The sequence below is a fragment of the Triticum aestivum genome, chromosome 7B (genome assembly GCF_018294505.1).
Source record: "Triticum aestivum cultivar Chinese Spring chromosome 7B, IWGSC CS RefSeq v2.1, whole genome shotgun sequence".
In the NCBI taxonomy this organism is placed as follows: domain Eukaryota; kingdom Viridiplantae; phylum Streptophyta; class Magnoliopsida; order Poales; family Poaceae; genus Triticum; species Triticum aestivum.
Window position 1 is genome coordinate 598,037,589 of NC_057813.1, and position 13,528 is coordinate 598,051,116.

The 13,528-nt window shown below is 40.7% G+C and overlaps 1 protein-coding gene across 2 annotated transcripts; it reads right to left on the reverse strand.

Moving 5' to 3' along the window:
• Window positions 1-269: 269 nt before the first annotated feature.
• On the reverse strand, window positions 270-4,070 carry LOC123163076 (uncharacterized). 2 transcript variants are annotated; one of them, XM_044580833.1, is made up of 5 exons: window positions 3,645-4,070; window positions 2,280-2,530; window positions 1,770-2,123; window positions 1,186-1,453; window positions 270-754 (listed from the first exon to the last, which is right to left on the reverse strand). In XM_044580833.1, exons 1-5 carry the CDS (start codon window positions 3,654-3,656, stop codon window positions 689-691), a joined length of 951 nt encoding a protein of 316 aa, XP_044436768.1. In that variant the 5' UTR covers window positions 3,657-4,070; the 3' UTR covers window positions 270-688. The 2 variants fall into 2 exon arrangements, with proteins under 2 accessions (XP_044436768.1, XP_044436769.1); XM_044580834.1 differs by having other exon boundaries at window positions 685-754; window positions 3,654-4,070.
• Window positions 4,071-13,528: the final 9,458 nt, after the last annotated feature.

The following is a 13,528-nucleotide window of genomic DNA, read 5'->3' on the forward strand; positions in this document are numbered from 1 at the left end:
GCTTTACTCTAATAGAGTTCTGGTACTAACTAGACAACTAGGACAACAATAAGAACCAGGCAACCAGCATAAGCTCTGCAATGAACAAACAGATGCTAAACTTGCTCATTGGCAAAATAGGTTGTGCACGCGAACATGATAGAGAGAACTAAAATAGGGGCCATACTTATTCTGCTCCATGCTAAAGGTGACTGCAATATTTGTCGACAATGATTATGGCTGAGGCATGGGAATGCACATGTTGCAACGCGTGCAAAGCAAGCAAAAAATTCACATAAAGCAACCATCCTTCCAAATTGAGACAATTTTGGTTTTCCAAGATGTCCATTCAATACGGTGGCATACACCGCCTAAATATACAAAATTCCTAACTAATTTTAATGGGAAATGACAATAGTCCAGTGGCATAATCACAAGAATAGTGTCTGAATCTCCTACTGTAACTGTATTTCATAGCACAAAGGTTCTGAATCCATCAACTTGCAAGTTATATTCCAATGAAAAGTATTACCTACTTACTCTAATCACTACCTACTGACTCCAACCACTGTATCAAAAGGAGGGGGAAATAACTGCTGCTCCAAGATATGCAATCATCAGTCCACCAGATGATTTCTGCCTCCTCCACATATCCTGTTGTATCCTGGATGTCGGGACCTTGCCGCTCCTCAGGGTCCTCTTTTATCTTTTATATGCGCTTTTGCATCGATCTCATGTTATGTGGCATCTTAATCTTCTTCATCGTGGCTGCCCACTGCAAGAGGCACAATGTAGTGTGTTAGTACCCTGGAAGGCTTGAAAGGGGCGGAGATGGCAGTACAAACTAGTTTCAATCAGGTGCTTCACAAAAACAGTGCAAAAACTGATATTGCACTTGGGATAACAGACTAGTTTTACTTCACTTTCCCCTCAATCAAATCAAGATATTTGTTGATATAGCTTACTATTGGTGAAACATAAGAAGGCAGCTACATTTAGGAACGAAAAGGCGGTCTTGGCATCAACAAGTAGATGTAGCCTTTACTTAACATCGACTCAAAGATCAACTCCAACAGTGAGGTTCAGATCTACTTCACTACATAAAAAAAGTTTTAGATGTAGTTCATTATCTAAAAATATTAATATGTTATTAAACAACATCATTCATATCAACATTGATAGTGACCAAATCGACAGAATCCATACCAGGTTGAGGTCGGTTTCATCTTCAAAATCTTCAAGCATGTCGGCATCCATAAGTCGGTTCAGCCACAACAGCATGGACTTATGCTCGATAGACTCTCTCTCAGCGTTGCCGAGCACAGCCTCCACCGACTCTATTGCGACCTTGATGACTGTCGAGGCGAGCATGCACCCGAGTGCCACCCCGATTGTCGACATGGCTCGTGCCTGCTGAGTTGGGTTGTGTGCTGAATATAGTAGATTTGTCATTGAAGCTCCGGCCCTTATCAATCTAACAAAGCATTGGAAGCAAAAAATCGAATCAGCAACTGCAGAATCAGTCATGACCTGTTTTACAGAATATAGATATCACAGACTAGCAAATAATCAAGTCAATTAATAATATTTATAAATCTTAGACAAAAGGGAGTTGCCCACCTACTCCATTAAGCATAAGGAAGCAACATTCAGAATTTAGTTACATGTCCACTGTATAAAGCTCATGTGCTTTGTCAGATACTTTTACAGATTCAAACTAGTAACCAGAACTGAAGAGTAATGCAAAGCCATGAACTTGCAAGGAATAAGGTAGAGTAAGAGATATGCACCTGTGACGGTGTTGCGCCGGGCTCTCCATAGATCCGGCCTGGATTACGCCAATGGCAGCGTGATCCGAAAAGGTCAAGTGCCTCTTGGACGCCCAACGGCCCACTCGAAGCAGCTCACCATCACTCCCCCGGAGTTGGCCATGATGTCCGATAGGATCAGCACGCCCTTCTTTGCCAGAATCTGCACCACGAACATGAACATTTCTCTGCTGGCAGTCAATGCGTGAATGTGTCAACAAATGCAGCTTAGTTTTGTGGCAAAATGTTGGTGTTCTTGCCTTGTTGGCCTCGGGGTCTGTTGGGTGGTTAACAGCCTCGATGATGTACTTTGCTTTGATGGCATCAGCATTGTCCCTAGTAGAAGAAGATAATCGAACGGACTTTTTATTAACAAAAATGTATTCAGATACACAAAAAATAACAGCCAGGAGGATACTTTAACTGAGCTTCTGAGCAGTAATCTGATAAAGATTAGATGAAGTGAGATGGGACGAGGAAATAGAAGATTACTTGTTTATGACTCCTCCCAGAGCTGCAGGGATGAGCACGTCGCACTCTTCCGTGAGCAGCGAGGTCGGGTCGACGGCGTCGCCTCCGTCAAAGCCCTTGATCCCGCGGTTCTCTGCCAAGTGCTTCATCAGCTTGGCTATGTCAATGCCATTGGAGTTCTTGACAGTCCCTGTGACATCTCTGATGGAGACCACCTTGCCACCAGCTTCAGTGATCAATTGGGCAGCCCAAGAGCCAGTATTGCCAAATACCTGAAAAAGGCAAGAAGATAATAATTGATCATCTGTGCAAATGTAGATGAAGAAATAGAGTTCTGGCCTTGCTCCACAATGTATGGTGCCATTGTACACAACGATTATTACTAGCATTGTGTAGGCATGCTTGTATATATTTGGCAGAATATATTACTTGTGGGTGCTCATTGTGTGCTCCTTTCCCCTTTAATTTCAGCGCGTGAGGTGGGAGATTAGAAAGATACTGACATATCAAGCACAAAACTTTGCAATTGCCACTGATGGTGTCTCCATTGTAAGTCTAAGCTTTGACAAGATGCTTGTCTCTAAATTATAAATGGGAAACATCTTAGCTTTGCGTGAAAATTAAAGAGACTGGCAAAATTTTCTCTGACATTTTAAATGCGCAAAAGACCGAAGAAAAAGCAAATAATCTTAGTGAGTTCAGATAAAACAGAGAATTACCTTAAGAAGAGTTCAATTGCAATATCTTAATATTACACTAAAATTAAAAGCTGGATGGTCAGTCTAGTGGCAGAACAACAACCATCTTTTGGCAAATAAAACATCTGCTTACAAATTTTAAGTTTTCAAAAGCAGCCATGGATTTCACCTGGAAAAGAACATCGAAGAGAAAAAACAACGTCCTACAACTGCTCCATCAGACACGAATGGGCAGAATAAAGGGATATGTTGTATGTTCTTCCCTATGGCTAAACAATTGCTGAAAACTGTCACTTTCCTAAACCCGAAGGGTTGCAGTAGCAAATTGCTACTTAGTAGTGACCAAGTGTAGATGATTTTGGTCCTTCTATCTTCTATCAATCCTTATCCAAGATGGCAAATTATGGCACAAAAGATGTATAACTTATTAATATGATTCCTGCGCTTTGTACGTGACGAACAATAACACTGCAAATATCATTCTACAAGAAATTTGATTCCTCTCCAGGGTAACTGCATAGCTCCCCATGTGCATCAATCGACAAAGCACAAATATATCGCATATCTTCGCCGCTAGGCCATCGCACATCCAACCACTTCCTCGCTTGGAACCACCGAATTGAACTGCCCAATCAAATCAATACATGTCGGGATGAACATAGGGGATGAGGGGGGAGGAGAGAGAGACCGTATGTACCATGTCGGGCAGGATGACCTGCAGTCCGGCGGGGCCGGTGTCAACCTGGGTGACCTCGACCAGCAGCGGCGACTACAGTGTGGGTAAGGTCAACGACTAGATGCAGGAGTTGGGGACGACCTCATCCGGGCACGGCTGCTCCCCCTCCTTCCGGTGACGCCGCTGAAGATGCCGCCGCCACGACCACCCGCCTCCTCCGCTGAAGATGTCGCCGCCGCTGCTGAACATGGACGCCGATCTGGTCGATGACTCAGCGACGAGCGGGGAGGAGAAGGCACAGGAGAAGTGGCTGAGCCGGCAGCGCAGCGACCGGCAGAGGAGGAGGCGCGGAGAGGGGGGAAGAAGTATGCGGCAGCGCAGCGACACGGCAGAGGAGGAGGCACGGAGAGGGGATCGACAGAGGGGGAAGAAGCGTGCGTGGCTAGGTTTCTTTTTCCTTTTCTCCCAGCGCTGCGCACTAAATTGGACGAATCTACCCTTTTGGAAAATGATTAGCCCCACAATAATCTTGTAATGGTCTCACAGTTATTTGTAATTTCATGTAATTTTACTCCCGTAACTCCTCGTAACTCCTATTTCTCCACCGTTTGATCGTAGTGAATGGACGGCCCCTAAATTCGCCAATCATTATAACAGTTGTAACTTTTAATCTATGGCTCCCTCTTTGTCTTGTCAATAGGTACCTCATCGCAATTGATGATATATGGGATACGAGTTCATGGGACATAATGCTACGTCTTGAGCTTACGTTGGTTTTCCTTGAAGAGGAAAGGGTGATGCAACAATAGTAGTGTAAGTATTTCCCTCAGTTTTTTAGAACCAAGGTATCAATCCAGTAGGAGGCTCCTCAAAAGTCCCACGCACCTACACAAACAAACAAAGAACTCAGAACCAACGCAATAAAGGGGTTGTCAATCCCTTCACGGCCACTTGCGAAAGTGAGATCTAATAGAGATAGTATGATAAGATAAATATATTTTTGGTATTTTATAATATAGATGCAAAAATTAAAGATGCAAATAAAAGTAGATTGAAAGCAACTATGATAAAAGATACACCCGGGGGCCATAGGTTTCACTAGAGGCTTCTCTCAAGATAGCATAAGTATTATGGTGGGTGAACAAATTACTGTCGAGCAATTGATAGAAAAGCGAATAGTTATGAGATTATCTAGGCGTGATCATGTATATAGGCATCACGTCCGCAACAAGTAGACCGACTCCTACCTGCATCTACTACTATTACTCCACACATCGACCGACTCCTGCCTGAATCTAGAGTATTAAGTTCACAAAGAACAGAGTAACGCATTAGGCATGACATGATGTAGAGGGATAAACTCATGCAATATGATATAAACCCCATCTTTTTATCCTCGATGGCAATAATACAATACGTGCCTTGCAACCCTTTCTGTCACTGGGTAAGGACACCGCAAGATTGAACCCAAAGCTAAGCACTTCTCCCATGGCAAGAAAGACCAATCTAGTAGGCCAAACCAAACTGATAATTTGAAGAGACTTGCAAAGATAACTCAATCATACATAAAAGAATTCAGAGAAGATTCAAATATTATTCATAGATAAACTTGATCATAAACCCACAATTCATCGAATCTCGACAAACACACTGCAAAAAGAGATTACATCGAATAGATCTCCACAAGAGAGGGGGAGAACATTGTATTGAGATCCAAAAAGATAGAAGAAGCCATCTAGCTAATAACTATGGACCCGAAGGTCTATGGTAAACTACTCACAACTCATCGGAAGGGCTATGGTGTTGATGTAGAAGCCCTCCGTGGTCGATTCCCCCTCCGGCGGAGCGTCGGCGAAGGCTCCAAGATGGGATCTCACGGATACATAATGTTACGGCGATGGAAATTGTGTTTCGGGTGCTCCCTGGATGTTTTCGGGGTACGTAGACTTATATAGGAGGAAGAAGTACATCGGTGGCCGCCCAAGGGGCCCGCGAGATAGGGGGCGCGCCCTATGGGGGGCGCACCCTACCCTCTCATGGCTGCCTCGGCTGCTTCTTGACTTGCACTCCAAGTCCTCTGGATCACATTCGTTCCAAAAATCACGCTTCCGAAGGTTTCATTCCGTTTGGACTCCGTTTGATATTCCTTTTCGTTGAAATACTAAAATAGGCACAAAAAAGCAGCAATACGGGCTGGGCCTCCGGTTAGTAGGTTAGTCCCAAAATGATCATAATGTGTAAAATAAAGCCCATAAACATCCAAAAGGGGTAATATAATAGCATGGAACAATCAAAAATTATAGATACGTTGGAGACGTATCAAGCATCCCCAAGCTTAATTCCTGCTCGTCCTCGAGTAGGTAAATGATAAAAATAGAATTTTTGATGTGGAATGCTACCGAGCATAATTCTCAATGTAATTTTATTTATTGGGGCATGAATGTTCAGATCCAAATGATTCAAGATAAAAGCTTATAAAACATAAAAGTAATAATGCTTCAAAGCATACTAACAAATAATCATGTCCTATCGAAATAGCATAGACAAAGAAAGCTTATCCCTACAAAATCATATAGTTAGGCCATGCTTCATTTTTATTACACAAAATACACCCATCGTGCACAACCTCGATGACGGGTCGAGCAATTGTTTCATACTTTTTAATGCGCTTCAGCTTTTTCAACTCTTACGCAATACATGAGCCTAAGCCATGGACATAGCACTTAGGTGGTAAAAGATGGTGGTTGTGAAGACAAAAAGAGGGAGAAGATGGTCTCACATCAACTAGGCGTATCAATGGGCTATGGAGATGCCCATCAATAGATATCGATGTGAGTGAGTAGGGATTGCCATGCAACGGATGCACTAGAGCAATAAATATATGAAAGCTCAACAAAAAGAACTAAGTGGGTGTGCATCCAACTCGCTTTCTCACGAAGACCTAGGGCATTTTGAGGAAGCCCATCATTGGAATATACAAGCCAAGTTCTATAATGAAAAATTCCCACTAGTATATGAAAGTGACAACATAGGAGACTCTCTATCATGAAGATCATGGTGCTACTTTGAAGCACAAGTGTGGAAAAAGAGATAGTAGCATTGTCCCTTCTCTCTTTTTCTCTCATTTTTTTCTTATTTTTTTTCTTTTCCTTTTTTTCTTTTCCTTTTTTTTCTTTGGCCTTCTTTTTTGGCCTTTCTCCTTTTTTTTCTTTTTCTTATTTTTTTTCTTTTGTAAAGTCTGAAGTCTCATCCCGACTTGTGGGGGAATCATAGTCTTCATCATCCTTTCCTCACCGAGACAATGCTCTAATAATGAAGATCATCACACTTTTATGGATTTACAACTCAAGAATTACAACTCAAAGCTAGAAGAAGATATGACTCTATGTGAATGCCTCCGGCGGTGTACCGGGATATGCAATGAATCAAGAGCGACATGTATGAAAATTATGAAGGTGGCCTTGCCACAAATACGATGTCAACTACATGATCATGCAAAGAGCAATATGACAATGATGAAACGTGTCATAATAAACGGAACGGTGGAAAGTTGCATGGCAATATATCTTGGAATGGCTATGGAAATGCCATATAGGTAGGTATGGTGGCTGTTTTGAGGAAGGTAAATAATGGGTTCGATACCGGCGAAAGTTGCGCGGTAATAAGAGAGGCTAGCAAAGTGGAACGATGAGTGTGCGTATATCCATGGACTCACATTAGTCATAAAGAACTCATATACTTATTGCGGAAGTCTACTTAGCCCTCGAAGCAAAGTACTACTACGCATGCCCCAAGAGGGATAGATTGGTAGGAAAATACCATCGCTCGTCCCCGACTACCACTCATAAGTAAGACAATCAAAAGAGCACCGCATGCAACAAATTTGTCACACAACTTTTACCATAAGTGCATGCTACGGGACTTGCTAACTTCAACAAAAGTATTTCTCAATTTCATAATTATCCACTAGCATGACCCTAACATTACTACCTTTATATCTCAAAACAATTATCAAGCAACAAATTGATCATAGCATCCAATTCACTTCCTATGATAGTTTTTATTATACCCAACTTGGATGCTCATCATTCTAGGACCAAATTTGTAACCATAGTAAATACCATGCTGTTCTAAAAGACTCTCAAAATAATATAAGTGAAGCATGAGAGACTAATAATTTCTATAAAATCAAGCCACCGCCATGCTCTAAAAAATATAAGTGAAGCACTAGAGCAAAAACTATCAAGCTCAAAAGATACAAGAGAAGCACATAGAGTATTCCAGAAAATTCTAATCAAGTGGGCTTCTCCCAAAAGGTGTGTACAGCAAGGATGATTGTGGTAAACTAAAAAGCAAAGACTAATATAATACACGACGCTCCAAGCAAAACACATATCATGTGGCGAATAAAAATATAGCTCCAAGTAAAGTTACCAATGAATGAAGACGAAAGAGGGGATGCCTTCCCGGGGCATCACCAAGCTTAGGCTTTTGGCTATCCTTGAATATCTTGGGGTGCCATGGGCATCCCCAAGCTTAGGCTCTTGCCACTCCTTATTCCATAGTCCATAAAAGCTTTACCCAAAACTTGAAAACTTCACAACACAAAACTCAACAGGAAATCTTATAAGCTCCGTTAGTGAAAGAAAAAAAACCACCACATAAGGTACTGTAATGAACTCATTATTTATTTATTTTGGTGTTAAAACTACTGTATTCCAAGTTCTCTATGGTTCATACCCTTACATACTAGCCATAGATGCATCAAAATAAGTAAACAACACACGAAAAACAGAATCTGTCAAAAACAGAACAGTCTGTAGCAATCTGTAACTAAGGCAAACTTCTGGAACTCTTAAAATCCTACCAAAACAGGAAGTACTGGACAATTTGTTTATTGATCAGCATCAAAAAGAATCAATGAAACAGCACGTTTCTGTGATTTATTGAGTTTTTTTTCGTGAGCGCAAAGTTTCTGTTTTTCAGCAGAATCAAATCAACTATCATCATAGTTTATCCTATAGGTTCTACTTGGCACAAACACTAATTAAAAGGTAAAAACACATCTAAACAGAGAGTAGATGCAAAATTTATTACTAAAGAGGAACAAAAACAAAAAAATAAAGAAAATTGGGTTGCCTCCCAACTAGCGCTATCGTTTAACGCCCCTAGCTAGGCATAAAAGCGAAGATAGATCTAAGTAGTGCCATCTTTGGCACTCGATTCATATGTAGCTCGCATGATAGATTCATAAGGTAATTTGACTTTCTTTCTTGGAAAGTGCTCCATGCCTTTCTTTAATGGAAATTAGAATCTAATATTCCCTTCCTTCATATCAATAATCGCACCAATCGTTCTAAGGAAAGGTCTACCAAGAATAATAGGGCAAAAAAGATTACAATCTATATCAAGAACGATAAAATCTACGGCCCCAAATTTCTATTTGCAATAATGAGAACATCATTGATCCTTCTCATTGGCTTTTTAATGGTGGAATCCGCAAGGTGCAAATTTAAAGAGCAATCATCAAGATCATGGAAACCTAGAATATCACATAAAGTTTTCGGAATCGTGGAAACACTAGCACCCAAATCACACAAAGCAAAACACTCATGATCTTTAGTTCTAATTTTTATAGTAGGTTCCCACTCATCATTAAGTTTTCTAGGTATAGAAACTTCCAAATTAAGTTTTTCATCAAAAGATTGCATCAAGGCATCAACGATATGTTTGGTAAAAGCTTTATTTTGACTATAAGCATGTGGAGAATTAACAACGGATTGCAACAAGGAAATACAACCTTCTAAAGAACAATTATCATATTCAAATTCCTTGAAATCCGAGATAGTGGGTTCAATGCTATTTAAAGTCATGACCTCTCCAACCCCACTTTTACCAAATTTAGCATCAAGATCTAAAAACTCCGAATTTTTGGGACGCCTTCTAGGTAGAGTTGACTCATCTTCAGTCCCATAATTTTCAAGATTCATATTGCAAAAAAAAGATCTAATAGGAGACACATCAATAACTTTAAGATCTTCATCATTATTTTCATGGAAACTAGAGGAACACGCCTTTATAGAGCTATCTTTCTTAGCACGCAATCTAGCGGTTCTTTCCTTGCACTCATCAATGGAAATTCTCATTACTTTGAGAGACTCATTGATATCATGCTTAGGGGAACAAGATCTAAGTTTAATAGAATCAACATCAAGCGAAAGTCTATCAACGTTCCTAGCCAAATCATCAACTTTGAGCAATTTTTCTTCAAGGAAGGCATTAAAATTCTTTTGAGAAATCATAAATTCTTTCACACTATTCTCAAAATCAGATGGCATCTTATTAAAATTACCATAAGAATTATTGTAGGAATTTCCATATTATTATTGGAATTACTAGGGAACGGTCTAGAATTAAAGTTTCCTCTATAAGCATTGTTTCCAAAACTATTCCTACCAACAAAATTCACATCCATAGATTCATTATTATTCTCAATCAAAGTAGACAGGCATATCATTGGGATCAAGAGGAGTATTTTTAGTAGCAAACAATTTCATAAGTTCATCCATCTTTCCACTCAAAACATTGATTTCTTCTATAGCATGCACTTTTTTACTAGAAGATCTTTCGGTATGCCATTGAGAATAATTTGCCATAATATTATCAAGAATTTTTGTAGCATCTCCTAACGTGATTTCCAGAAACGTGCCTCCCACGGCCAAATCTAAGAGATTTCTAGAAGCAAAGTTCAAACCGGCATAAAAAATTGTATGATCATCCATAAATCCAAACCATGAGCAGGGCAATTGCGAATCATCAATTTCATTCTTTCCCAAGATTGGGCAACATGCTCATGATCAAGTTGTTTAAAATTCATAATATCGTTCCTAAGAGTGATAATCTTAGCGGGAGGAAAATACTTAGAGATAAAATCATCTTTGCACTTGTTCCAAGAATCAATACTCTTTTTAGGCAAAGACGAAAACCAAAGTTTAGCATGATCTCTAAGTGAAAACGGAAATAACTTCAATTTAACAATATCATTATCCGTATCTTTCTTATTTTGCAAATCACACAAGTCAACAAAGTTGTTTAGATGACTAGCGGCATCTTCACTAGGAAGGCCGGCGAATTGATCTTTCATAACAAGATTCAGCAAAGCAGTATTGATTTCACAAGACTCAACATCATTAAGAGGAGCAATCGGAGTACTAAGGAAATCATTGTTATTGGTATTCGAGAAATCACACAATTTGGTATTATCTTGCGCCATGGCAACAAGTAATCCAACACACAAGCAAACAGAAAAAGGCAAGCGAAAAGAGAGAGGGGATTGGGAAAGAGAGGGCAAATAAAACGGCAAGGGTGAAGTGGGGAAGAGGAAAACTAGAGGCAAATGGAAAATAATGTAAATGCGAGGGAGATAGGCTTGTGATGGGTACTTGGTATATCTTGACTTGAGCGAAGACCTCCCCGGCAACGGCGCCAGAAATCCTTCTTGCTACGTCTTGAGCTTGCGTTGGTTTTCCTTGAAGAGGAAAGGGTGATGCAGCAATAGTAGCGTAAGTATTTCCCTCAGTTTTTGAGAACCAAGGTATCAATCCAGTAGGAGGCTCCTCAAAAGTCCCACGCACCTACACAAACAAACAAAGAACTCACAACCAACGCAATAAAGGGGTTGGCAATCCCTTCACGGCCACTTACGAAAGTGAGATATAATAGAGATAGTATGATAAGATAAATATAATTTTGGTATTTTAGAATATAATGCAAAAATTAAAGATGCAAATAAAAGTAGATTGAAAGCACCTATGATAAAAGATAGACCCGGGGGCCATAGGTTTCACTAGAGGCTTCTCTCGAGATAGCATAAGTATTACGGTGGGTGAACAAATTACTGTCGAGCAATTGATAGAAAAGCGAATAGTTATGAGATTATCTAGGCATGATCATGTATATAGGCATCACGTCCGCAACAAGTAGACCGACTCCTACTTGCATCTACTACTATTACTCCACACATCGACCGACTCCTGCCTGCATCTAGAGTATTAAGTTCACAAAGAACAGAGTAACGCATTAAGCAAGATGACATGATGTAGAGGGATAAACTCATGCAATATGATATAAATCCATCTTTTTATCCTCGATGGCAATAATACAATACGTGCCTTGCAACCCTTTCTGTCACTGGGTAAGGACACCGCAAGATTGAACCCAAAGCTAAGCACTTCTCCCATGGCAAGAAAGACCAATCTAGTAGGCCAAACCAAACTGATAATTTGAGACTTGCAAAGATAACTCAATCATACATAAAAGAATTCAGAGAAGATTAAATATTATTCATAGATAAACTTGATCATAAACCCACAATTCATCGGATCTGAACAAACACACCGCAAAAAGAGTTACATCGAATAGATCTCCACAAGAGAGGGGGAGAACATTGTATTGAGATCCAAAAAGAGAGAAGAATCCATCTAGCTAATAACTATGGACATGAAGGTCTGTGGTAAACTACTCACAACTCATCAGAAGGGCTATGGTGTTTATGTAGAAGCCCTCCATGGTCGATTCCCCCTCCGGCGGAGCGCCGGCGAAGGCTCCAAGATGGGATCTCGCGGATACAGAAGGTTACGGTGGTGGAAATTGTGTTTCGGGTGCTCCATGGATGTTTTCGGGTTACGTAGGCTTATATAGGAGGAAGAAGTACGTCGGTGGCCGCCCGAGGGGCCCACGAGACAGGGGGCGCCCTATAGGGGGGGCATGCCCTACCCTCTCGTGGCCACCTTGGCTGCTTCTTGACTTGCACTCCAAGTCCTCTAGATCACGTTCATTCCAAAAATCACGCTTCCGAAGGTTTCATTTCGTTTGGACTCTGTTTGATATTCCTTTTCTTCGAAATACTGAAATAGGCAGAAAAACAACAATACGAGTTGGGCCTCCGGTTAGTAGGTTAGTCCCAAAAATGGTAATAATGTGTAAAATAAAGCATGGAACAGTCAAAAATTACAGATACGTTGGAGACGTATCACATAATCAAATGTGCTTTCATTGATAATAAGTGTGGGAGTAGAGTAATCACAAGTAATCGTATTTTTGAAGTGGCAAAGTTGGCAAAGTGACCTTTAGAAGAAAGAACCCCCATTCTCTTGGTAAATCAAAGGAATTGTTCCGTATGAAAAGCGCAACCAACCAGCCGACCGTAATAGACCATGTACAAAATAAAAATATGAGACTTAACTCAAGGGTGAAGAATGGTGCGACAAGGTGCGCGTCACACTCTAGTGCCATTCTAAACCATGAAAATACTAGATGTCAATGTGCCTTCCTTTTATTCTCAACAAAATGGCCATTTAATCTTCGATTTTTTTGTGGGTCATTTATTCTCACACATACATTGCTATAGAGCCGTCATCATGACGCGAGCTACATATCCTCCTTGCAAGAGCAACCATGATGCCATGAATGTTGTCAGTGTCCCATCTCATATTCTCTTGTTCCTCCAAGCGTCTCTCTGGCTCACTACAATGAGAAATCAATGCATGTGAATATCTATGCCTATCACCACCTCATGCTAAGAGAAACCAGGAACACCAAGGAGGACGGATTGATGGGAGAAGGATGGAATGGGTTGCCTTGCCATGGTCATGGACCAAGACATGCATGGGAGAACTATGTAGTCGGTATAGTGGCGAAGGCTCAAAGGGGATATTGAATAACCGTTTGAGCTTGGGCATGGAGTTACCTTGAGGAGGAGGATGGTCACAGAGGTGGACAAGGTCACGACGATATTGGCCCAATTGTAACTGAGGACAAATGGATGGAACCTAATAGGCTAGGTGACACTCAACTTCATCGTCGAGGGAGCATACATGTGTGGACTTATGCTATTT